Source organism: Copadichromis virginalis, linkage group LG12 (genome assembly GCF_057382275.1).
Source record: "Copadichromis virginalis isolate Kocher_CV1m ecotype Utaka linkage group LG12, C_Virginalis_male_GT1.1, whole genome shotgun sequence".
Lineage (NCBI taxonomy): Eukaryota > Metazoa > Chordata > Actinopteri > Cichliformes > Cichlidae > Copadichromis > Copadichromis virginalis.
The window spans coordinates 15,046,212-15,071,367 of NC_140629.1; the positions used below are offsets into that span (position 1 = coordinate 15,046,212).

The 25,156-nt window shown below is 41.3% G+C and overlaps 2 protein-coding genes across 7 annotated transcripts; one reads left to right on the forward strand and one right to left on the reverse strand.

The window, feature by feature from the left end:
* Positions 1–1,079: 1,079 nt before the first annotated feature.
* On the reverse strand, positions 1,080–18,284 carry rasal1a (RAS protein activator like 1a (GAP1 like)). 4 transcript variants are annotated; one of them, XM_085474876.1, is made up of 21 exons: positions 18,106–18,284; positions 17,767–17,823; positions 14,733–14,846; positions 14,316–14,377; positions 13,028–13,157; positions 12,393–12,474; positions 12,100–12,243; positions 11,843–11,934; positions 11,098–11,215; positions 10,756–10,909; positions 9,400–9,464; positions 7,905–8,017; positions 7,104–7,293; positions 6,846–6,983; positions 5,343–5,487; positions 4,544–4,716; positions 3,563–3,700; positions 3,145–3,280; positions 2,680–2,800; positions 2,435–2,514; positions 1,080–2,272 (listed from the first exon to the last, which is right to left on the reverse strand). In XM_085474876.1, the coding sequence occupies exons 1-21, from the start codon at positions 18,168–18,170 to the stop codon at positions 2,124–2,126; spliced, it is 2,466 nt and encodes an 821-aa protein (XP_085331002.1). In that variant the 5' UTR covers positions 18,171–18,284; the 3' UTR covers positions 1,080–2,123. The 4 variants fall into 4 exon arrangements, with proteins under 4 accessions (XP_085331002.1, XP_085331004.1, XP_085331003.1 ...); XM_085474878.1 differs by having other exon boundaries at positions 7,104–7,296; positions 14,256–14,377; XM_085474877.1 differs by having other exon boundaries at positions 7,104–7,296; positions 11,116–11,215; positions 18,106–18,283.
* On the forward strand, positions 10,263–24,348 carry dgcr6 (DiGeorge syndrome critical region gene 6). Of its 3 annotated transcripts, none has more exons than XM_085474881.1 (6): positions 10,263–10,382; positions 18,913–19,024; positions 19,147–19,307; positions 23,119–23,219; positions 23,304–23,444; positions 23,559–24,348. In XM_085474881.1, exons 1-6 carry the CDS (start codon positions 10,313–10,315, stop codon positions 23,634–23,636), a joined length of 663 nt encoding a protein of 220 aa, XP_085331007.1. In that variant the 5' UTR covers positions 10,263–10,312; the 3' UTR covers positions 23,637–24,348. The 3 variants fall into 3 exon arrangements, with proteins under 3 accessions (XP_085331007.1, XP_085331009.1, XP_085331008.1); XM_085474883.1 differs by lacking the exon at positions 10,263–10,382 and adding an exon at positions 18,323–18,387; XM_085474882.1 differs by lacking the exon at positions 10,263–10,382 and adding an exon at positions 18,659–18,745.
* The last annotated feature ends 808 nt before the right edge of the window (positions 24,349–25,156 follow it).

The following is a 25,156-nucleotide window of genomic DNA, read 5'->3' on the forward strand; positions in this document are numbered from 1 at the left end:
CCTGGCTGCTGTTCTGGAGTGCAGCAGGAAGAGTTCTCACTGGTAGTAAATTTGCTTTATGGTAATTTTCTGCCTCTGGCTTCTGTGGTAAAGAGCTGTGGTGGGCGCATATTAAAGCAGGCCTTGAGATGTCAGGACGGAGGTGATGAGACACACCCCCTTTCAGGTTGTCGTTCTTCCTTCCGTCACTGACCCAGCAGCTCGGGGGCCAGACCCCTGCTAGTATTTGTAAATAAGCCCTACTTGCCTGTCTCCGCTCACCTCTCACGCCTAATGAGGGGGCGAGCAGGGAGACTGCTGCATCAGTGCAGGTAGGTCTGCTTTCATTAGCATTTAAATAAGGCCGGGAGGTGCATTGCTGGCACGCATATTTTTTTCATGTGGTATAATTTAACATTGCATTCAGATTCTTGTTGGATTGTGAATTCTGTGGTTCTGGTGGGTTGATTAAATTTGAACAAAGGAGTAGAGCAGTAACCATGACACTGGGAGCCTGCTCTGGCATCTATCAGATGTGACGGGGTTTCCTGTAATACCAAAAATGAATCAATGTCTGCTTGAAGTCAGATCCTCCTGCACTTTAATGCTAACCAGGAGACGGACAGACATAAGCCAGCAAAGCAGATTTTTTGAACCAATCCTTCATTTTATGGAAACCAAGTGAGGATCAATGTAAAGAAAAAAAAAGTGTCAGTCTCGTTTTTTTCTGGGCACAAATTTGACACCTTCTCCTTTGATTTCTTCACCGGAGTTTATTGAATAATACAATTGTGTTCACAGTAACAACCCACTTGGAACAAACCATTATGATGAATTTGCAAAGTAAGGTACAGGCGGGGTTTTTTTTTCCTTTCTTTTCTTTTTCATAACAAGAGTCCCCATTCAAGAGAACACAATGTTCCACTCATGCCTACTCTCGTTATGACTTGAGCGGCAGATTAATAAAAGAAAAATGTGGAAAGCTGCAAACACCAACACACTCGTAATAACCATCTCAATACAGGATGCTGAATGTAATGTCTGCCATGTGTTTTAGAGTGTTAAGCTTGAGGGTAAGAAGAATGCCTGATGAGGTCATCTCAGTGATCTCAGATCAGATTTTATTCAACTGAATATTGTTTAATAGACGGACACTGAACACTACTTTCTCTGTGGAAAATGATCAAAATTCCCCACATGTGTATTTTTTCTTTAAAACTCCTAAAAGCAGATTTGGCATCTCAAACACATGAAACCAATGCAGTGGCACAAAAATCTCTGAAACTGTCAACTTAGCAAACGGGAGTGTCTCATGATTGTTAATTCCCCTCTTTTTCAAATAAAATTTGTCCATGTATGGATATTATATAATAACCAGGTAAATATTACCCATCTTGGCATTATAAAAATGTGAATTACATCAGAACCCAACATTTACGTTGACTGGCCGTAGCACCAAACCAAAGCGGATGTTTTGTGTAAAGGGACTGAAGCAACAATTAAAATCTGAGTTTTGCTCACTTTACAAGTGGCGTCACACTGTGGAATAATTTATAATGTTATTGTCGCTGCTACATTGCGGCCATGGTGATATTTTGCCTCAATAAAAATACAAAGCATTTATAATAATAACAGCAATATCAAAACACCTTACATTCAGGTACTGTAGGTTACACTAAAACAAGCTTTTTGCATATAAATGTGTGACTCGGGTCCTGTACAGTATCTCAAAATATAAAAGCTTCTTTTCACATTTCACAACAAGTGGATGTGGGCCATGCAACAGATTGCTTATTATCTACATAAAAAATATCAAGTCAGATCATGCTTTAAAGTCCCTCCACCCCTCCCCACCCACCTCCTCCTTTTTGTCAAGTATCATAATCTTCCTGCGGCGCTCTTGTCGGTGGCACTCGGAGAATCAAAAAGATTAAAGTGGCAGAATTCCCTCTTGCTCTTTACAGCCAGGAGGAAATGTACTAAAAGGCTGGAAGAGGTGGCACCACGCAGCCAATTTTTTCTCCGTGACAATCAAGAGAGTGGGTTAGCTGATTTTCACTTGTGTTGGTACAGGATGCTGCCCTTCCACTCCCCACCCCTAACCCGCCTTGATGCATTAAAGGCTCCCAGTCCACATGTGAACTCTAGGGATTCATAATAACACTGGTGACGTCCTCCTTTTCTCTGCGCTGGAAGGTAGCGTGAGCCTGCTCCAGGTCCTCTATCACCACCAACAGCCGAGCAGCGATGCCCTGACATGGCTTCATTTGCTGAACAGTGCATTCAGCACCATCTGTGACAGAGAAACGTGTAGATAAAAGGATGTTGTTTCTGTAGAATTACTTCCTGGAAATGTCATACCCACATAGAATATAAGGGGATAATAATAATGATAATACAACAATTAAAGCACTTGTACATGTAACGTGATAGAAAAGTTAAAGTTTAGTGTCACCTGGGTGAACGTCCACATTCGTCTTCTTTTCTTTATTGCACGCTGTCTCATCATCATCCGGCATCTCCAGATATTTGTTCCTGCAGTATCAGAATCATATCACATGATCACACAGTGAAAGTTAAACACTTGACTCATACTAATGTCAAGAAGCAGCACAGCAGTGCTTTACTGTATAGCAACATAGACCTCTAGTGTTCAGGAAAAGAAATGCATACAGGCCGAGGACATGCTCGGGCACCAACCTGAGTTTGTCTTTGCCCTGCAGAAGCTGCTTGTATATCGTCTGAGTCTCCACGTCTGGATCCAGCGGGTCACTCCAGTCACCAAGTGTCACAGCTGAGTGGGTTCTACTGCAGCCTGCAACTGAGACACAGCTTTTTTTATTCATCTCTGGCACTTTACAGTCTGAACTTCACCCCACTAAATGTAAAATATCATTTTAATAGATGTTTCTACTAGTTTGTATATAATAGTCAATGGAACAGACTTAGTAACAATCAAACCTGTAGTGTTGGTGCTGAAAAGAATGTAAAATGTTTAATCCCACGTGCAAGGCGGTGAGTAAATAAAATTGATTTGGAGAGCGCATCAAAAACAGCCAGTCAAACCTTAGTAAAGTAGCAAAGGGGAGTTTGCAAGTTTCCTACAAATATTCTGGTGTCTTGGACATAAATCAGTACATCTGGAAGTAATAACAGCAGGATTACCAGCTCGGTCGGCCTGCAGGCAGCAGGTCCACTTGCCACTGCGATGAACCCCCGGGTGAAAAGAGGGCAGCATGCGCTCATTGTAGATGCTGACTTTCCTGATCGCAGACAGCCACTGGTTCAGCTCATTTACATTCTGTTTGGGAAAATTGAAATACGGTGAACCATGAAGTTTAATGTCGAACTGAAAAAAGAAAAATCTGCGTTTTGAAGGCAATCAGCTGAAAAACCTACAGGGATAAAGCACATCATTGCGACAGAAAACAATATAGATATTTAGTGACTTTTTTCTAGGAGATTAATAAAACTTGTTAAAAATTCAAATCTGTGACTATAGAAAACTGTCAGGGTTTTGTGTTTAAAAAACTTTAAAAAAACTCATGCACTGTCTAGGCAACTGGGTGGTGTACAAACGCACCTTGCACTGGATGTACGTGGTGTGCAGCTGTCCGTCGTTGTCCTGGGTGATGACCTGCATTACATTCTGCTGCTGAAAAGCATTTTCATCCACCCTCTCCACGGCGCACACACACTGAATAGGAATTGAAGAGCGCACCTGCAAACCACAGCCCCAATTAGAACAGGTATGCACATGATGGCAATGATGTATCATGCCTTGCCTCAGGCATACTACACAAAGGACTCAATGAAATAAAGGTGACATCTGATCACTGAGCAAATTAATGAAGAGGTTTCTCATCCTGAAAAGCTAAGAGGAACGGTACGGCGCAAGGAGGAAGTGAGGATGAGATCATCATGGCAGCAAAGGCTACTTTAAAGTGTAAATCAGCCACTTCCAATGGGAGCTCATCTCACTGAGACTGGAGTGCTCCAACATGGAGAAAAGGGGCCAGGACATTGTTTCCAGTGTGATTTGCGATGTTCGTATGAATATCCATAGCTTTCAATTAACCCTCGGCTTTATTCCAGTCACACAAAGCAGAGACTGACTCAAAGAGAGGCATTTAGTGACGAGGATGTTCTGCTCCCATCAACCGTCTCCCTCTCTCTGACAGTCTCTGGTTAGAAAATGAGAGGAAATCATTATCACGGGTTAGGCACTACATTGTAATATCAGTAACGATGTTCTCACGAGAAGATCAACACAAATACATGAAAGCAAAGAAGCAGATGACTAAAATGTTTTCTCTTTGTGCAACACGTGGTGATGAATGCCCTTCATTGGGCACAAATGGGCATATTGTACACGTATTTTTATCATTACTTTGATTGTTTTTGATTATTTGATCCATCAGTCGTAGCAAAACATGATTAAAAAGCAACACTTGACACAGTGGCTGGTTGCCAAAATGAGCAGTAACGTAAATACTCATATGTATTTCACACATGATATGCAGTATGTTGGTAGATTATAAAATTTTGCTGGCACAATACCCACCTGCCAGTCGGGAGTCTTGGCATAAGACAGCGTCTCACTCGTCAACCAGAAGTACCGTTTCTTAAATGCAAAGCGGGATAACAGTTGGGGTCCTTCTGCTTTGTGTTTGTGGAGAAACCCCTCTTTGACTGTGACTGAAGCCATGAACACAGCCCTCTGAGGCACTTCAGACGCTGCGCAGAGAAAGCAGAAGACGGACATAAAGGGAAAACTGTATGTAATCTGTAGCTAATTGCATATTCACCCGGATAGACACAAGGTGGTGCTGTGTCAATAAACTATATAGATTCATTGCTTTAAACTGCACTCTGTTACAGATGGCTCCTCAGTCTTGTTCCATCACGCCATGAGGGATAGAGCTTCAAAGAGGAATAACAAGCATCTGCTTCTGTCCAACAAATTCACCTCAAGGGCATTAAATGTCAAACTGGCCTTTAGGAGAAAAAAGTGGGTGTGATGTGAAGACGGAGGTTGAAACACGATATGTCAGAGGGGGAAGATGTTTCACAACAACAGCCTCACTGACATATGACATTAAGGCAACAGCCAGGACAACAACAGCCCATGTGGCAGCTTCTCACTTCAGCTCCCTGCCAGCTCATTAACCATGTCATCTCTTTTCCAGACTTCCAACTAGTTATGAATATTTCACTGCAAGGCTACAGTATTGTTTCACCTATATCAGCTGGGAGCTACTACACTGGCAGGTGGCCTGTGGCTGATTAGCTCAACAGCATGGCCTCTGGACTTGGCTTTTGATTACACGTTGTAGTGATGTGTTTGGTGGTTACAGTCTTACCAGTGTCATGATCTATGTCAATTAACTTGTCCAGGAAGTCCTTGACAGAAGCCACACTGCGAAGGATGATGGGATGAAGAGGTGCCATCCACTGTTCTTTTCCGTGGCCCAGCTGAAGTCCCAAGTTCCCAACACTTTGTAGTGCCTGGCAACCACAGAGGCACGATATCAACTACAAACTCACATCTTCACCATATCAAATCTCCAGAAAATGACAGAAGTGAGGGAGTGACTGCATATCTAAAAGTCGAAGATCAAAAGGGTCCCTGGGGCCAAGCATGCTGCGAGGCCCTTTGTCCAGCCCACACCTGGCCTAGGGTGAGGAGGAAGTCCCCCTCTACATCTCTCTGATGCTTGGCTTTGAACCACAGACTGGTTGCAGCACACAGAGGTAAAAATAGCCCGTTCCCCGTCTCTGTAGAGGGCCCATGGCAACAGTTCTTCAGCACCATGGACAGCAACCACAGAAGCCACACGTGGGAGTGGAATGAGGTTTTACTGTTCTTCTAACATCTGGATCTAAGATCCCTGCTTTTAATGATATCAAGAAATATCGACTCAAATTCCAGTTATAACCTGCTAACATGCTCATCTGATCTATTTATGGTTAAAACGGAGCATAATGTGAGAGGGATGTTTTATGGCCATACTCTGTATAGTTGGTGAAAAAAACTTCTTTGAGATTTGCTGTCTGAGTAGAGTAGTTATGAATTTTAAACGGGTTCCTAACAACAGGTGATCTAGTGGCATTACTGCAGATTATTAGCACCTTTCAAATAATTAACATTTTTATTAGTGTCTAAAAAATGAATACAGCGTTAGTTCTGTGAGAACAGACTCAAACAATCCCAGCAGATCAGCTAATCTAAATTCTAGCTCACATCAGCTCAGCTGTTTCCCTTTCCGTACATCCTACCGGCAAATCTCATACTCTTTTCAAAATTCTTCAGTCTACCAACTCCTTCATTTGAAGCTAAAGATGCTACTTCCATGTCATCCTGTCCTCACTGATCCCTGCTCTGTTCCCTAAGGGCATCTTGCTGCTGCCCTCACTGTCTTTAGACTTTCCATGTGAACGTATGAAAGGATGGTGAGGTCTCAGACCACAGCAGAGACATATAAATATAAATGACTGGAGATGGAATATCAATCTTATTTTGCTGATTATGGCAGAACTTAAAATAAGGCACACGCAGACCTACAGTGTTACATAATTACCAAACAAAGTGAGAAAAGCAAGGAGTGCCTCAGTGCTCTCTCTCTGTTGACGTTACACAAACACCGTGTGTTTGTGTTACATCGTATTCCTGCTCCATGTTTTATTTGTTTTACATCCACAACATTAAAATCCATCTCCTCACACAGATGGCCTGTTGCATCACGCTCAAGGCTTCCAACACTTTACTGTTTATTTTGTGTTTTGTTTTGAGGAGTGCATAAGTCTGAACATGGATAAATGATTCACAGCAGAGTCTATGTGCATGTCTGTGATCTGAATCATACCTTGGCTAGTAGTAACAGTGTTCTGCTTGTACGCGTGTCAGCATGCTGGTCTCTCAGCTGAAACAGCTTAGGTGTGAGGATTGCAGGAGCAAAAAAACGCAGGAAAAAGAATCCACTGATGGCCAGGTACTTCACATCCTGTAAAAATGAAGACGAGTCACTGAACGGTGACAGGCTGCCTCGGGATAAGCTGCGGGTGAAAGTAACCACAAATACACTGACACGCTTTCCTCTCTGTGTGTTTTGCTTCACACTAACCTCATTCTCAGGCTCGGTAAATTGCTCCTCCACTCTCTTGTGCAGCTGTTTGAAGGCCACTCTCATTACAGGAGGACACTGATCGACTGAGCTCACGATTGATTCGATGATGCTGGTCAAATAGCTCTGCAGCATCTCCACGCTGCTGTCCCGCACCTCTGCCTCTGACACTGCACCCTTGAATGAAATCCTTCTTCAGAGACAAAGAAAGATGCTGTAAACAAATGAATCCCTGAGATCTGCAGCGTAAACGCAATGCAAACAGGAGCTATCCAAGACAGGCTTTTATCTGTTCTGTAACACAGTTTATAAAAGGACTGATAACACTTCTGTTCTTCATTACCTCGTTACATATGAGACCATGTTACTACAGAGGAATCCAAACAATGACTGCCGTATTGACAATATCTAAACACATAAACTGAGATAATTTAAGGGGACGAGATAAGATAGTAGGTTAGAGCTACTGCATACATGGAGAACGTTAGATCCTGGATCTCCCCCCATGTCAGAGATAGATATCTCAGGGGGCTCATGGCAGTTGCCAAGCAACAGCCATTCCCATTTTACTTTTTTTTCATTTCCTCACATTCATGTCTTTCTCTCAGGGGTGAAGTGTAAAGGAAGTGGGCAGTCTCCTGTGGCAGCTTTTCCATTTTAACACATAATTTGCGAATAGCACGCCTGAGCGTACAACCCACAAATCCCCTCTTGTCAATTGTAGCAGTCCTACTCTATTACCAGGTCCGAGTATGACTATAGAATTGTGATCCAACAAGATATGTTTTAGGTCCGATTTACCTTGTGCGGTTCAGGTCGATCTTACATGGGTCAAGTTCAATGTACTTTTTCTCATCAAAGATGCGGTTGATGATGGGCTTCAACACCTCATGCAGATACAGCATGCCAACAGCCTGATAGCAAAACAATATCATATGTTGAAGACATCTGTTAAGGTCACTGTTATTCGTTTTGCTTTTCTTGATCTGTTCCCCTGCGTCTTTTGTGTGTCCCTCCCTGTCTGCTTCCTCAGTTTATCGGTTTGTTTTCCATGTCCCTCTTTCCGTTTATGGTTGTTTTGTTTTGAAGGTTATTTTCTCATGTGGTGTTGTTCCCTGGTATGTGTTTAGCTTGTGGTTGCGGTCAAACAGACAACAAATTCCCTCCGTTGATGACACTTTCCCTTGATAGGAAACATCCAGAGGGTCAAGGAAAAACGCTAAGAAGAATTCACAAAAAGGAAAACAGGATTGTTGTCCACAGGGAATCTAACTTGCATAAGACTAGTTAAAAATGTGACAAGGTGACAATTTTATATTAACGGTGTATATATCCTTGTGAAAAATATCACTTGATTACCAAGAACAGCTTTCCAGCACACAGTGAAGTGTTTGTATCAAGAAATGCCACTCATCTCGTCCTGCTGTAGAATTAACCCTTTAATAGGGCTTTTTAGCACCTCTCATGTTAGATGAATTAATAAGACTAAATGCTAAGACCAAAAATGGGGACATACGCAATGCAAGCCTTCACTTCAATTAGTTAAATGCATATAAAAAACCTTATTTATAGAGCAATTTTCTAAAATTAGGTTTCAAAGCACTTCATACAATGAGTATCAGTGAAGTGATCGCATGTATGAAAAATTTAAACCGAGTAGCACATGATGTGTCAGTATGCTGATCATTTTCTTTGAATTGAGGGGCAGCATTATGTCTTTTCATTTCATAAGAGATGGTAAATGTGCATCCTTTTCTAAAGGTGGTAATAAGGGAAGCACTGAAGCAGCTTTCCTTAACATTTAAAGAATTTAACGACCTCCTATTATGACTCTAGACACTTCTGGGTCACTTCACTCAGTTGGGAAACTTCCTAAGCAAAATTGGCTCAGTCAGCTTGTCAAGCTAACCACCTCCTGTCCTGCATCTCTCCTTGCCTCTGTCTGTTTCTTGTCCTCTTTTGGATCATCTGTGTTTTTTTACTCCTTTTTGTAGCAATCTTGAAAATTGACACACTTTCTGTTGCACTTAATTTGGATTGATCCTGCCCTATATAGCAGCCTGTTATGTCGACATACTCATTGATACATTAAAGTTACCTTTGCATTTGTCATGCTACACATGCTACACATGCCTTTTTGTTCTTACACTTGACAGCTTGCCTTGTTTTATCTAAATCTGCATAATTCAGAGAGTAAATATCAGGCACATCATGCTTTCCCTCAGAGCAGGGACCAAAAAACTGCAGGAACTATAATAATAATAATAATAATAATTTTTTTTAAAACTTAGCTCACCTTCATGAACTGTTCCATGGCTTTGGAGGCAAGTGAGTTTGATCGAAATAAGGTGTTAGGATCAGCTATAAGAGCAGAAGGAAAAAAATAGTATTAGCAAAATATCTTACATATGAGCAAAATTAGTGGGCATAAAAAGATTTTCCTTAATCTGAATCAAGTGAAACAAAGCAACAGTTTTCAATTAAAGAATTAAAAAAGGGTAAGAAGCTCAACATCCACCACAACAATTTATTGCTCTTTTCCTGTCATCTATCTATTGTTGTACCTAAAAACACCTTTTATATGATGTATGACAGTGGGAATGGTGGGAAGGATCTTATTACTGCATCCAGTAGCTCCCAATCAATTTAATAAAGCATCACATAGACCCTCATCAGGCTCTTAATTATACTTGATGAAAAAGAAAAATTTAAGATTGAAACACTGCTTCCTTAGAGTGGAAGCTTTTCATATAGCCTGTGGAGCATTTGTTTGCTCCACCCTCATTTCACCTTTTTCTCTGGGCTCATTTATACATTTCTTAAGTATCTATGCTTTCTATTTAGTCTGGCACAAGTCTATCAATCAAGAACAAATAGTCCAGAGTCACAAGTGAGGGCAGACCGACCTTGCCTCAATGTCATGTTAGTCATGCGGTGACACTAAAATATCCATAGTAACGGGACTGGGTTGCCAGGTAAATTATTTGGATGTAAGGAGAAGGGTGGGTTTTTCACTGCTGCCCAGCAGGTGTACTGTACGTTTTTGTGCCGTGTGCCTAACTTTAATGTCTGGGTGCTCACACAATGCATTCCTGATCAAGCAGTTACCATTTGGATCATGTGGAGTTGCTATGGAAACTTAGGCACTATGCTTATTAGCAGAAACTACACCAACAGAAACCAAAGACCAGAGCTCAGTGTGAATTATCATGGGGATATGGTGCGGAGGCAAAAACATGACTAATCCAGACCAGAGAACAGCCAAGGGAAGACTGTTGGGTGAGTAAATAATTGGCACTGGGGTAGTAAATATAGTGTTGGGAGGCTTTTACTGCCCACACACATACCATAGCTGCAGTGTTCAGAGACCTTAATGTCAATGCAGCAGCAGCAGCCCTCAGAGGGTCTCTGGAGAGTGGAGCAATAACAGCAAACTGGCACGTCCCAAAGTCTGACTAATATAAATACTGACTAACAGAGATAAACTTAGATCCTACACTGTATATTCAAAGTGCAGCCACAGTTATTACATGTAATTAAGAGCACAAATACACATAAATTCTGAGCAAATTTAGACACTTGCAAGATGGAGGACATGAAATCAAAACCTTTAAAAACAGTTTAAAGTTTGCACTTTTTCGCTTCGTCTTACTGGTGTGGTTGACCTCCCGGGTGTTAAGGTAGTCCAGGAAGGGCACCACCAGTCCTTGTCCCAGGTAGATTTTCACCAAAGTCATTGCCACGTCCTGTCTGCTCTCAACTGTGGTGACCTCCTCCAGCATAGTCAGAGCGCTGCTATCCTCCACCTGTTCAGAAGAAGAGAACTCGGGTCACGGGTCAAGAATTTTGGCGCAACTGGGAAGCCGGACAGATGAAGCAGATGAGGTCTAACTGCAGATGGAAGAAGTAATGCATACAGCAGTCCCTTGACATGGCGAGTGACTGAGTGGTCAACAAATTAATATCAGCATTGAAGAGGAGCTGTCATGCTGACCTCTGTAGGGGAGATTACCGACTCAACCAGAAGGTCGATGAGAGGCTGATAGTACATGGATGGCAAGATCTGATCCTCCACCAGACGCACCTTGAGACGGAGTGCTCCCAGCTTGCCACTAAAAACAAAGGAAAGTATCACAGCACAGATTTTCAGCTAACACAATAATAGTCTGACAATAGTCTTTGTTAGACATTTGCATAAACTCTTTTTTTGTTTTTGTTTTTGTTAAAGGAGTCAGCGGTTGATTGGAAAATGCAGTTTAGATAAGAAATAAAGCTTAGAGTACACTCGTAAAAACAACCGCTAAATCATCCTGCCCCTGGCAAGGACATTTTCTAAACACATGGCTTACCGTGTTTGGGGGAAAATGACGCACCGCTTGGTCACAGTCCTCTCTAAATCAACAGTGGACTGGAGTGCAAAAACTCCTTACAAGAGTGAGTCATTTCCTAATGAACCTGAGAAATTCCCTTTACTTTACAGTTCACTCAGCCCTCCGCTCGCTCTAAAATTATCTCGGGGTGCAGATGCCATCAACGCACTGGCTATACATCCGTGATTGTGCTTTTAAGTGCTCGAAAGAGAGCCGGGAGGAAAATAAAAGCTTCTCTTGAGAACATTTAAGAAAAGATGTGATGATTGCTACGACAATTTTAGTCTTGATGGTTTCCGAAAGGAAATGCCTCTCTCTAAAGATGCATAGTTACCACATTGTACAAAGAAGCACACCCATAATCCTCACCCAGCATCAACCTCATTGTTTCCCAAGGGCAGTAAACGAAACCAGCCCTCTAACTGAGGTGTCTTGTGCAAACAAGCAAAAGGGATTTCCACCTGTGGAAAAGACACAGAAAGCAAGCACACAATATCAACAAGAAGAGGTAAAAGCCTTTATTTTATAGCAAGGAACACTGTACTCAATTATAAAACCTTTTGTAAGCTACTCATGACCTGAATTTTAATACATATGAAAAATGATTAGAATTATGGGAACCTCACCTTTCCCAGAAAGTCATTCTTGCCCACCATGTCCCAGTCCCAGACCTGTACAGTAACAGTCCCCTCCTCCTCACGCAGCTCCTCTGGATCCAGCTCCAGCTCTAACGTCTCACCCCAGTGAGGAAAACGGGTCTTCTTGATTATCTAAAAATCCAGCATTAAGAAATTGAAAGAAATCAAAAGATCAGCTTAATCTTTAACTTTTAACCTTTAAATGACAAACAGTAAGGCAACCATCAATCAGACTTCAGTGCAACCAACATAACCCACTCATGCATGCAGACAGAGCTCACCGAGGTCTCTGCACTATGGTTGTTGAAAATAACTCTTGTGAAGGGATCAGAGGTTCCAGAAATGTCTCTTGGAGCCAAGTCTCTGCGGGTATCACCACACCAAAGGACAAGAGAAATCATTAATCCGCCAAAATGCTCCACTAACTCTTATTATCTGTTCTGCAAGTTAAATTAGTGTGCTTTAGCGAGGAAAGAAAGCTGAATCTCTACTTCTTACTCAACCTTTTTCTTTCAAACTCAATTCACACTCATCAGAGCACATTTGAATAACACAGTGTCAAGTCCTGATTGACAAGCTCATTGGTGCCCCGCCTGAGAAGGAAAGATTGTAGCCTGGGACACACAGATGGGGCAGTGAGCGGTGTGACAGTGGCGGTGTGACTCAGAAGGGAGTGTGGAGGCCTGCGGGGTGATGGTGATAAGAGTTCAGCTCAAAAAACACTGATATACTGCCAGAGCTCAACTACAAGGAGCTCAGCTACACAAACGTGACCACGTTTGAAGTGATAATACGGTGGCTCTATCACAAACTCACATGGCAGATTCTGAAATGTTCGAGCCACTATTGTCCGTGGCCGTTTTTAAGTGAAATCGCCTTCCTGGCATTTTCTCGGCAGCGCAGCATTTCATTTTACCTGGCTTCAATGACTTGACACCGCAGACTGATCTTCTCCGTATCTTTAAGCAGCTCCAGACCCAGATGGATCTCTCCTTGAACTTCTTCATCAGGGTCAACCTTTGTGAGATTTAGCCAGCAGTCTAGCCCTGGCCGTAAAGCACAAAAAGAGATTAATCTCTAAACCATTAAACACTGAGAGGAGCTGAGAGATTAGAACTTTGAGAGTCATATTGAAAATAAATAATATTAATTTTCCAATTAGCTGTAAAATATCCATTGATGAACTGGCAAATAATTCCTGGACTAATGTACTTTGAATATTATGAGTATGAGTTTTTCAGGATCGAACTAACAGTTTGAAGACCTTATTTTTAACTTTAGGAAGATACAGTTGTTTATTTTTGTTCTTTCTGACAACTAACTGGTCATTATTCTGTTTGATTAAGTACACAAATAAAACTAATTAGTGCAAAAACATCTACAGTTTGTACAACTGCAAGGCAGGAACAGTAAAAAATAAAAAATAAAAAATAAATACCACACAGTCGATGATTGCCTGGACAACATGCACACTGTGTGATGCTGTTAAGATTCTACTTTTGTCTTTCAGAAAATGAAAGAAAAGGTACAATATCAAGGCCGGGCTGTGAGAGAAATCCTGTGAGGGAGTAAAATGACTCAGTACCACAATGCGGCAGTGAATCACATGACTGAGGCCGATGCCAGGTGGCCTTCGGAGGAGAATCATCAATATGCAGCAAACATACCCTTTTAAACTCTTCAAGTAATCTAATAACGCTACGACACAAAGACACACGATTTGTCAGCCCCATATGTCTGGCTGAAAGTGCGTTCATTCCAAAACTGACCTACCTACTTTTAATCCGGGAATGTTTCTTAAACCTGTGCGCCACTTTTCAGTGAATACTCAGGTAATTTTCATTAGAAGCAATTCTCAGTTTCAGAAATTTGTGTCTCCATTTTCTGATTTTCCATTAAATCCCAGTTTTAAATTATTAGCAAACACAGCATTCTCTGCTTTATCTAGTTTTTACATATTGTCCCAAATTTCTGGAAGCCCTGTAAATATTGTGAGTGATGTGCATAAATGAATTTAAAGGTTTGAGAGAAGCTAAGAAACATTCCCACCCTTAAAAAAAAAAAAAAAAAAAAAAAAAAAAAAAGCATGTCTCCTCAATCACTTGGACTTTTGAATCCATCACAGGATTCTTTGTGTGTTTAACCTCTGAGCTCTGGCCATGCAGTCATCCAGTTATAGACTACTGCTGAATGTTTAGCCATGCCTTTAGCTTGAGCTCCAATGGCTTCTTTGGTCAGCGTAATCTTTCCAATAACATCATCGTGCCTGTAGAAAGGGATACAAAAGAGAGAGAGAGACTTTGAGACAGAAGCTACTGAAAATCAGATCAAAGTTTTTGAGTTTTTGAGTGAAATGATTAGCGCTGGCCATCATGTGAAGAGGAGAAAAAAAAACAACCTTTAATCACTCAATCTGGGCGACCATCTGCCTGATGATGTTTGTTTATTCAAAGCTTAGAGTTCTTTCCCAAAACATTAAAAAGCTTTGCATGAGTTTCCACACAAATATATCAACTCATGGCAAGTTAAGCAAACACAGAGGACTACAAATACACGACCAGGGTCCAGCAGTTAAGAGTAAATATGGAATAGTTTTGAAAGTGCTTTGGTTGCGGGATTACCCAATTGTGTCCTCATCCATAACGTGAAAAGAGAGCGAATGAAACCCCATTGGGAGATGCAACGTGTATTCTTCACCCCAGAAAGGATTAAGGTTCTTCCACACTGTGGCCGTCCTGAAAAGAGAAGTTTACCATGCTTACTATCAGCAGCCCTGGAGCAGACACATATCACATTAACGTGCGCAAAAACAGAAACGTGCAAGATTCTTTCTTTGTTTCCATTTATATAGATGTTAATTTTGTGATATGCACTAAATATAAATATTAAAATGGGAGAATCGTCCTCTCCTCAAACTATTCTTTTTTTTTTTTTTTTGCCTGTCCCGTTTGGCTCTTTTGCCATCAGAATTATTGTCTAAAGGCAAAGAAAGATGCCCAACGGATTTACTTTACCAAATTGACCATCCCAGCCTTGCCATAATGGTCCATTTGATTCACCTTTTATTGTTTATTTTATTTTCACTTGCTGAATACGGGACAGACTTGACTGGGGGAAAGAAGGGGAGAAAGAAAGAGGGAAAGAGAAACAGCTGAGAAGAGGGACAGGGATAAAGGGCAAAAAACAAAAACCAACAGAATGGGCAGAAAAAAAAAGAAAAAAAAGAAAAAGAAAATGCATATATCGATCACCTGGATCACCTGTTGAGAAAGAAAAAAGAAAACAAGCAGAAGAGAACAAGAGTAATAGAATAAACAACATCACAATGATATATGGGAATATGACAGTAAATACTAAATATTAAACATTATTGTGCAGCACATAAGATCAACAGAACACAGTGTGCTTTGAGGTAGGAGCCAAAAAGGGTGTAGTTTGTGGGTGTGATCACCCGTGTGTACACCTGTGAGCATGGACGCGCTTGTTTTTTTTAAAAGGTTCCTTCATGTAATGATCTGCTAGAGGGTGTGGGGGGGCCACAGCCCCGTCCTCCAGGGCATGAAGCAGGTATGGAGGAGATCAAGACTTCAGACATCCAGAGGCCCCCAGAACACAAGAGACCAAGGAAGACCAACAGAGGGGCAGCCGTGCCACTGTCCCAGAAAGAGCTGAGGAGAGTCCCAGATGAGGGCTCACTCAGCAGCCGCGGAGCAGAAGCCAGGGGGAGTTGCAGTGACGCGCCCGTGAGCTCCGCCGGCAGCCAGCTGTGCCTGAGTGACCGAGCCCCAGGCCGAGAGGCCGGGGGCACCCCACCTCCGAAGTGGCCCGAGCGAGCCCCAGGCTCCAGGCCCCGATAAGCGGCCGCCAAGGAGTGAGCCGGTGTGTACCTGGACGCCCATCCCCAGACACAAAGAACCACCAGCGCACCGATGTCTGAGGGAGTCCGCCACTGGCAGGGGAAGTGGTGGTAGGGGGAGATAGGCCTCCAAACCTTGGAGGGCCTGAGATGTCCCCAGAGAGGTGGCGCCTGATACCCAACCTGACATATAGACACAGACATACAGGCACACACAGATACAAACATCCATTCCCACCCTCATGCTCTCATATGCACTTACTCCACACTCAACCAACGTGGAGACAGACATAAAGAGACACTGTACACACGATCACACTCCCCAAGCATACTCTACGAACCGGGTCTAGGTACCCTTGCCCCTGGAGGGGGGAACTGCACCCAGACCCAGGTGGTGTTACCCTTTTCCCTGCGGTGGGGAGAGGCAGACCGCCCCGACTCCGCAGCAGCAGGGAGGCCCCACACTCCAGACCGCAGTCAGACGGTCAACTCCTCCTCCTCAAACTATTCTCAACTTAGTGATGTACAGTTATTGTTAAAGTGTCAGGTGTGATAAAAAAAAAAAAAAAGGTTAGAAAATCCAGCTGTTTCAAAATGATAGCAAGCTATAAGATTCTTGGATTTTTGAAAAGGTCATCTAAGGATTCTGTTGAAGCCAAAACAAACACTTAAAATGGTCAGATCTGTGCAGCAGCCACAGTTTGACTCTGACCTGAGGCCCTTTGCTGCTCGTCTTCCTGCTTTCCTGTCCACTCTGCAATTCAATAAAGGCAAAAAAAAAAAGCCTTAAAAATCCTGCTTGTTTGTTTTTTAATGGTCAGATTCATAATTTTGTGTGTTTATTCTTATCACTAGTTATGTTTTTGAATCCTGATTTTTGTAATTTTGCAATTAGGCAAGATTTTGCAGGATGTGCTTTGAAATGAATGTCCTTTGATCTACTTGTTTTTTAAAGGCATTTCTGGGGAAAAGTTTGATATTTTTTAATAAAAACAAGCAAATTGCTAGCTTTTTGAGAAATACTTTTGAATCAAAACCATTCATACATCATCCTGCCAAAATGGCCTAACCCTTCATTATTACCACCAACTTTTCTCTAGTGTACCAAAATCTAGCAGCTGCATCATTTATGAACATTACACTCAGAGGACTCAGTTGGCCAGTAACACTACAAGTGCAACATAATTAGTGTGAGCATCTTCAGTGAATCATTGTGCTGTTTTTTCCCTCACCACCCCAGATGGAACAATACCCACTAAATTTCACCCCGTGTTCTTGTGAAAGTCCACAGCAAAGCAGTTTCTCTAAAGAAATTTGCTTTGCAAAGCAAACAATCCTGCAGTTTACTACAGCTGCTTTCTAAAACTACCATCTTCTGTCTGAACAGCTTGGAGGTTGAAATCATGTGCATGTCTTCACCCAATCTGAAACCACCTCTGAAATGGTGTATTCTGCTCTGAGCTCCCAGCATTCACCTGGCTTACACCGGGTGCTCACTGCAATAATTGATGCACCCTCTCCATGGTTACCTGTGGGTGTTTTAAAGGCCAGACCAGTATCAGGTTCTCTGTGATGGAAGGACCACGCTGTGGGTACCACAGCACTGATCACACGCACTCCACCCTGGTTTACATGTGCACAGTAGCGGGAGCACAGCCAGAAACTAATGTAAATATATGAAGTGTGATGACTCAGATCGCAGCATATAGATAAGAACATCATCCAGCTGCAGGTCTGGATAAAACACAGTTAATTTACGTTTATCGTGCACATCTTAATAAAATTAAGAGAGAACTCACCTGGCCACAACTTCATTGTCAACTTTTACAATGCAGTATGGATCACTGGTTCCGGAGCTTAACGTGACAAAGAAAAAAATTACAGAATGAGACAAAGCATGGCCAGTTTACCTGGGGGTAAGCTTAATTTAATCTTCCCTCGTCTTTAATTATACTCAGGTCAATTTGACTATCTCTACTCTAATTCAATTAGCTAATTTACAGGAAAGAGCGCACCAGAAATGGCTATATGACATTTTTTTTCTTATTTGACAAATAGCTAAGAAACAATGCAGAGGCTGTGTATATTTTAGTAGATAAGACCTGAGCACAGAAGCATGCCATTCAGAAATTACTTACACGTCTTTGGCCGGGAGGTTTCTGCCCTCGACAATTCGAAAATAAAGAGATGTGTTTTTGGCCATGTTAATCGTATGAACCACTAATCCAGTTTCTCCTGTGCTCCCATACGCGCTGTTATAAACAGTGCTCTTCCCCTCCGCAAGAGAGTTTTCTTCGTTTCATGACACCTTCAGCTCGTGACGGCGCACTGCCCACCAAGCAGCGCGCGACACAGGCGCGCCTCGCGTCCAGCCAGCTGAGGTTAAACGTCACGGGTCACGGCGTGTGCACCCCAGCTGGGTATTTAAGCTCTTATTTTACATTAGGTGTTCAATATGAATAAACGTAATTGAAAGAATTGCATTTAAAAAATAATCTTCATATGGGACATAGCGTATAGTCTTTAACTGACATCATTGTATTTATGTACTCAGTCATGTTAATTTGTCATGGTCTGAAATGTAATATCATATCTGATAAGTAGCCTATAAGAAGCGTCTCTTTTTTTATACAAAGCGCCACCTAGCGTGCATATTTAACTATTTCATGCGCAATTATAGACAGGCATCTCGAAAGTCGCCAATAGGGGTCCTAGTTAGCTTGGTTAGAAGTCTTAACAGCTCAAAACTAGTCTGTTTCGTTTTCTTAAAGTGACTTAGTAAGTTTAGCACGCTTTTGTGCACACACGAAGCTCATTAGATACAAAATAGCCTCCTGTATATAAGTTATATTATTTACTTCTAGAAAAAATGTAAATATAGAAGCGTAATTTGTCGATGTTGTTACTGTTAGCTAACTGAGTCCGTGCTGCTCTCATCTTTCCAGATGAAGAGATGGACGGTTATCCCGGTGTCACTGGGGGGGATTCTACACAACAACAAGAAAGACATTACTACCTGTTATCTGAACTGCAAACACTGGTCAAAGGCTTGCCGAGGTATCGTTACTTCCTCCACCGGCTTTAGAATATTGCTGTGATATGAAGGGGCACCTTTTTAAAGCTGTGTAACTGATCTCTAGATGATTTATTTCTTGTTTTGCTTTTTCCTCCGTGGTTAGCTCCTTTCAGCAGCGCCTGTCTTACAACACGCTGAGTGACCTTGCTCTAGCCCTTATAGACGGGACGGTATATGAGATTGTCCAGGGCCTGCTGGATATACAGCATCTGACAGAGAAGAATCTCTACAATCAGAGACAGAAGCTGCACTGCGAACACCAAGGTTTGTGGACTGCTGAACAGGAAACGCACAGGACACGTCCCCTGTTCCAGCTTAGCTGGTTTTCATCTTGTCTGATGATGTTTGACAACTTTTCAACCACATTCCACAGAAAACGACTCCTGCGTAGTCCAGAGATGTTATCATAAAATACCATATACCTATAAAATGCAACACTGTTGTAAAAAGGACACATAACTAATGCTGTAGCAAATTAATCTATTTATACTACAGGCCTCTATACTATGAAGCAGGATTTTGTCTTATTCTGGTTACTTAAGTGTTTTTTTGTGTTGGTTGCAAACATCTTTTCAACATTGTTATTCTATAAACATTAATGTGTCCTAAAATAGAGCACCAATTTGTACTTAGAGAGCTTATATCAAATTTATGCAGACTAAGCCTAAATTCTCTTTTTATATTTATTCTTTTCTCTTAGACCATGTCTTTTAAATATTAATTTAATGAAGAACTTAATTATAATCCATCAGAGTTGTTACATTGATAATTCTGTTAACTCACACAGTGTGCATTTTTGCCTGCTTTCTTTCTTGGCTAAAATAGACTAAACATCTTTAATATGACTGCTCTTTTCCAGCTCTTTTTCAGTTTACTCCTATAATCCTATATTACTTTACAGTGCATTTCCCCATACTGCTGTGTTGCTTTCAGTCTGAATTGTGTGTTTAACCTGGTCATAGTTTTACAATTAGTCATTCTGTCGCCAGTACACTTATCAATTCGTGTGATCAGTCAGATGGCACCAACTTTCATGTTAATGCACAGAGCAAATAATGCATTAGTGAGTTGATAACAACATTCACGACTGATTATCTTGATTGCCAGTGTTAGGGTAAGAGCAGCCAGAGAACAGAAAGATACCCTGGGTATGTTGAACTCACTTCATAGTACAGAAAAACTATGACAGAAGTTAAAAATGACAAAACATTTAAAACCAATATTAGTATTTGTGGGATTATTACCCTTAATTTTAGAAAATATATGTATATAAAAAATTTATATATTAAACATAAAGTCAAAGATAAAGAGGGGTTCGAACTCAGATTAGAGCCACTACTCCTTCAGATTGAAAAGAGCCAGTTAATGTGGTTCGGCCTCCTGGGTGAGGTGTTCCTGGCATGTCCTACTGGGAGGAGGCCCCATGCAGACCCAGGACATTCTGGAGTCTCAGCTGGCAAGGGAACACTTTGGTGTTCCTTTGGAAAAGCTGTAGGAGGTGGCCAGGGAGAGGGAGGTCTGGGCTTCGCTGCTTAGGCTGTTGCCTCCTATCGATGGATGGATGGATATTTTTATACACATACCACTTGATAAATTCAAACACACTATTAATGAGGTATTCCACCAAACATTAAACACATGCAAGACAGCACCTCTGTAAACTCACAAACTGTGGGTTTGTGGGTTCACAAAAAACTCACTAAGCATACAAACTAGCATAAATATAGTGATGGTTTGATGAAGTCCTGTGTGGAATCTTTCAGTTGCTTCACCACAGGGCAAATGACACTAAGCCCTGTTCAAAAGCTCAAGTGCTGACATCTGCTGGTCATTCAATGTACAGCAGCCCTGCTGTGATAATACATGTGGGCTACATAACAGTCGATATATAAATGTAATGATGTATCAATGCAAAATACCTACATGAGGTCCTGTGTGTATGTATGTGTAGAGAGAGAGAGAATACCTCTAACTAACCATGCTCTCTGAGATTAATGTAAGATGTATGTTATTATTGGGAGATATGATATCGCCTTTTTCCCTAATGTGCTTACAATCTCCTTGCAAGTTTGTGATGATCCTCAGAATCACCCCAGATCCAGTTCACGCAAAAAAAAAAATTAAAAAAATTCCTGCGTCTTTTCAACAGCTTGAATCGCATAATGAGACACTCGCGTCACATCAGAGAAATGGGCCCTCGTTTATCTTTGGTCATGTGATATTCTGAAGAGTGGTACAGGCCTTGACATGGGCTTCATTTGGACACACCTCCTTAGTCGACACAGGCCTCCAGGCTTCAGTTTCAGACATACCAGCCCTACAGAAATGAGAAAAGGTTGAGAAAAAATGATCCTATAAGTGTTGTATTTGTAATAGGGCTGCCATGATTAGTCGACTAGTAACGATTACGTCGACTATTAAAATCGTCGACAACTAATTTAATAGTCGACTTGTCGTTTGAAGCTTTGTAAGATCCCAAACGATGCAGGAATAAGTAGAAGTATTTAAGAGTGTAATAACGGACTGAAGCAGAAGATGGCAGCACTGCATGTACAAGGATGCCTCGAAGAAGAAGAAGCTGTGTCCCAGAATTTGTAGCGCGGCCCTGCTCAGTTGTCAACAATGGCGGCAGCTAGTTAGTTTTTATGTTACTCATATTATTTTTTCTGGGTCACAAAATAAACGTTTATGTATTTTCAGGCGAGAATGTTACCAAATATCTGCTCAGTTTATCAAGACACCACATATTTTCAAAAGTGCTCCGACGTGGGTAACAGACGTCTCACCAGCTCGATAGCAAGCCGGGGTTCAAGGCTCACTAGAGCCTGTGAGAACACCGGACTCCCGGCAAATCGTTTTCAAACCCACTGCTGTCTTTCGCTACTCAGGTTAAACATGTAATATAAGTCACTTAGATAACTTAAAAATGTTACTGTTTGGTATTTTTAGTATTTTATTTATTCCTGAGTAAATCGGTTTGGCTGAGATTAAATTTATAGTTTTTACACAGCTGAATAAACGTCAAGCAGACAACTGATTATCAGAAGTGTGAGATGCGTGAGAATATACTCCGGTGTCCTGTTATAATTTAGATAGCAAGGAGCAACGGCTGAGTTTATTAAACTCCACCGAAACAATCTGCAAATGTCATTAAAATTTAATAAACTATCATCTTGTCTTTATTTTTAGTTAGTACATATCTTAAACACTTAAAGCTGTAAGCTAATGATAGTTATATAAGAGCAGATGCATGCTGGTGCAATAAGATGTAGGTTTTACGTCCAATAGATGCATGGTCTGATTAGTCGACTAATCGCAAAAATAATCGGTGACTAGTCGACTATCAAAATAATCGTTTGTGGCAGCCCTAATTTGTAAAGAACTCTTGCTACAGATGTCCAACACTGAGTGAATGACACGCACCAAACCATGGCCATAGGCGAGGCTTATGTTACTTATGAAAACACAAAGCATCTATCAGGTGAAAATATGTAGGCTAGTTCATACAAATTGGAATAATTTATTTCCATGAGGTCGACTGCACTTGTGATGCAGCTCAATTTTAGGTCTGTTTTAAGGGATCAGCAGGTCGTCATCTGACGTGGATTTGGCATGAACTGTTCATGTCAACCCTTGCCTCATACGTCTTTCCTCATGTTGTACATTTTCCATTGTTATACCTCTGACCTGTCTTCCCCATGTGATGTTGTAATGTATGAATGGTCGGAAGGGTAAGATGGCGCTGGCAAAGGTCGGCAGCCTTAACCCAACAAATTTTCCACTCGTGGGACTAATAAAGGTTATCTTATCTTATCTTATGACCTATGCTGCTATTACACAATGACAAAACTGCAGACAGTGACTTCAGGAACATAGAGAGGGAAATATATAAAGAGTTGTCACCTGTTCACAGGAACACCATTTAAACTGGAACGCCCGCCATTCCTGTTGTCTGGTATTTGTTGATTAACATCACTAACTTCCCCTGAAATTCACCGGTGCGGCAGGTATTACAGTTGCTTCTTGGGAAAGGAAACCTTAATCTGTTGATTAACTGGTTCTCTTTTGTGTGCAGCACTCAAACAAGACCTTGCACGAAAACACAAAGATGCCCTGCAGTCATGTAAGTCTCACAACCTTGTGCTGCTCAAGGCAAACCAACAAGCCGAGCTAGAGGTAAGCACTGAAATTCTAACATCTCTGCTTACTGAATGGTATTGCTCTATGCTTTTAGTTTACAGCTTTGTGTTGTTGTATCAGGCTCTGGACGTTCGTGTGCGAGAGGAACAAAAAATGATGGATAAGAAGATCGTAGCAGAAATGGATCAAAAAGTGATAGACCAGCAAAACACGCTCGAGAAAGCAGGAGTCCCTGGGTTTTACATCACTACTAATCCTCAGGTTAGTTAGCTAATGACTAAAATGTATACTGAGCCCTCAAATACAGGTGGAGCTGTACTTTGTGACAGAGCAGAAGGCTGACACTAGCTGCTCTTCAAACTCTGTGTGTTTCAGGAGCTGACAATGCAGATGAACCTACTTGAATTGATGCTTAAGCTTCAACAGAAGGAGTCTCAATCTGGACTTCTATGAGGAGGATGATAGAGCAACCTATTTGTGCCAAACAAAACTGAGAAAAATTGGTCACAATCCAGTAACCGTGATCTGCCCCTGGGGTCGGCGAACATACAACACTCCTGTCTTCTAAGAAGTGGCAATTTCAGACGCATGCTCAGAGTGCTCTAATCATCAGTGTCATGTGGAAAAAAGCTGCTTTCGAAGTATTGAAGTGAGACGTTGCAAGACACAGTGAAGCGGTAGCAGGCTGTCATAGCTTAAATATCACAGCCTGTAAGAAATTAAGAAGGTGTTTTGTTATTAATCATTTAAACGGGTTTACCAGCCCTGACATGGGGACACGAGAGCCCCCCGAGACGCATTAATTCAACACTTGAAGTCAAAGGAGAAGTTTTGCTGATTTATGCGGACAGAGAAGTAACTCTGAGCAACAACGTATTGCTTTCTGTCAAGAAAATTAGTTATTTGATGTTTCTTTATGATATTTATTTAAAATGCGTAAATAGAAACACACTTTGAAGTGTTGTCAGTTTGACTGTTCTGTTTTTTTTAAGCAACTTTATTTGAGCATTACTGTAATAGTTCCTACACTGTCATGTGTTTTTGTGGCTGTTCTGTTTGTTTCAATTATTTTGTATTATTGGAGAAATATATTCATGGTTATTATAACTGAATACATGAATAACGTAATCCATGAATAAATAAAAGTGCAGCCTAGCAGAATTAATGATTGCCTTAAGTTGTTTTTTTTTTATTGTTATTTTTTTGTTAGTTTTGTTTTTTGTCCTAAGGTCTAACATCAACTATCATCCATCATGTTATGATGCTGTATCAAGGTTTCATTTTAATGTTAACTACACACTCAGTATGCGACCATGGTAACAAACTGTATACAGGCAACAACAACAAAAAATGCCTACACAAACAAAAAATGATACACACATTTTGAGAGGAGCTCAAAAGGAAAAAAAGATACCAGAATAGGGACGATACCCCCAGTTTTTTCCTTTATTTCCAGTTCCCCCATTCTCATGGATCAGACGCTTAATCATACAGTTTTATTTGAATTTTCAGCTTTTTCAGTTGTGTTTTACTGGTGTTAAGGTTCAAAATATTGGGGATGGAGACAAGAGAAAAAACCACAATAACAACACTGGTCCGGCCGGGTTGAGTCAAACGATGATTTTAATGAACACACGCGTGGGAGATGGACACTGATGCAGACAGCCTCAAAATCTCAAAATGGTGGAGCATTGCTCAAACTTTTATAGCCTCTGGTGCCTCCACCTTATCATACAAAGCCTAAACATTCACATGCTTTCTCTCACACAGCGCCTAAGCTACGACCTTGGCTCCCTGTTTATCTGCTCCTGCTGAAATGGGGCAGAAAACTCCAGCACACTCTGTTCTCTTCTACTCAGACAAATTAGATTTCTTATAACTCAGCAGTATAATGCATCATAAAACAATATCATTCATTCACAACAAGTCAGCAGTTTAATGTAATGCAAATCAGTTTAACTAATGTAATAGTT

Coding starts and splice junctions, on each gene's coding strand:
- dgcr6 (XM_085474881.1), top strand. CDS start 10,313: ATGGGGATATGGTGCGGAGGCAAAAACATGACTAATCCAGACCAGAGA. Junction 10,383..18,912: donor AGCCAAGGGAAGACTGTTGG/GTGAGTAAATAA, acceptor TCATCTTTCCAG/ATGAAGAGATGGACGGTTAT. Junction 19,308..23,118: donor GCTGCACTGCGAACACCAAG/GTTTGTGGACTG, acceptor TTTTGTGTGCAG/CACTCAAACAAGACCTTGCA.
- rasal1a (XM_085474878.1), bottom strand. CDS start 18,170: ATGGCCAAAAACACATCTCTTTATTTTCGAATTGTCGAGGGCAGAAAC. Junction 12,244..12,392: donor ACCATAGTGCAGAGACCTCG/GTGAGCTCTGTC, acceptor CTGGATTTTTAG/ATAATCAAGAAGACCCGTTT. Junction 6,984..7,103: donor TTACCGAGCCTGAGAATGAG/GTTAGTGTGAAG, acceptor TCATTTTTACAG/GATGTGAAGTACCTGGCCAT.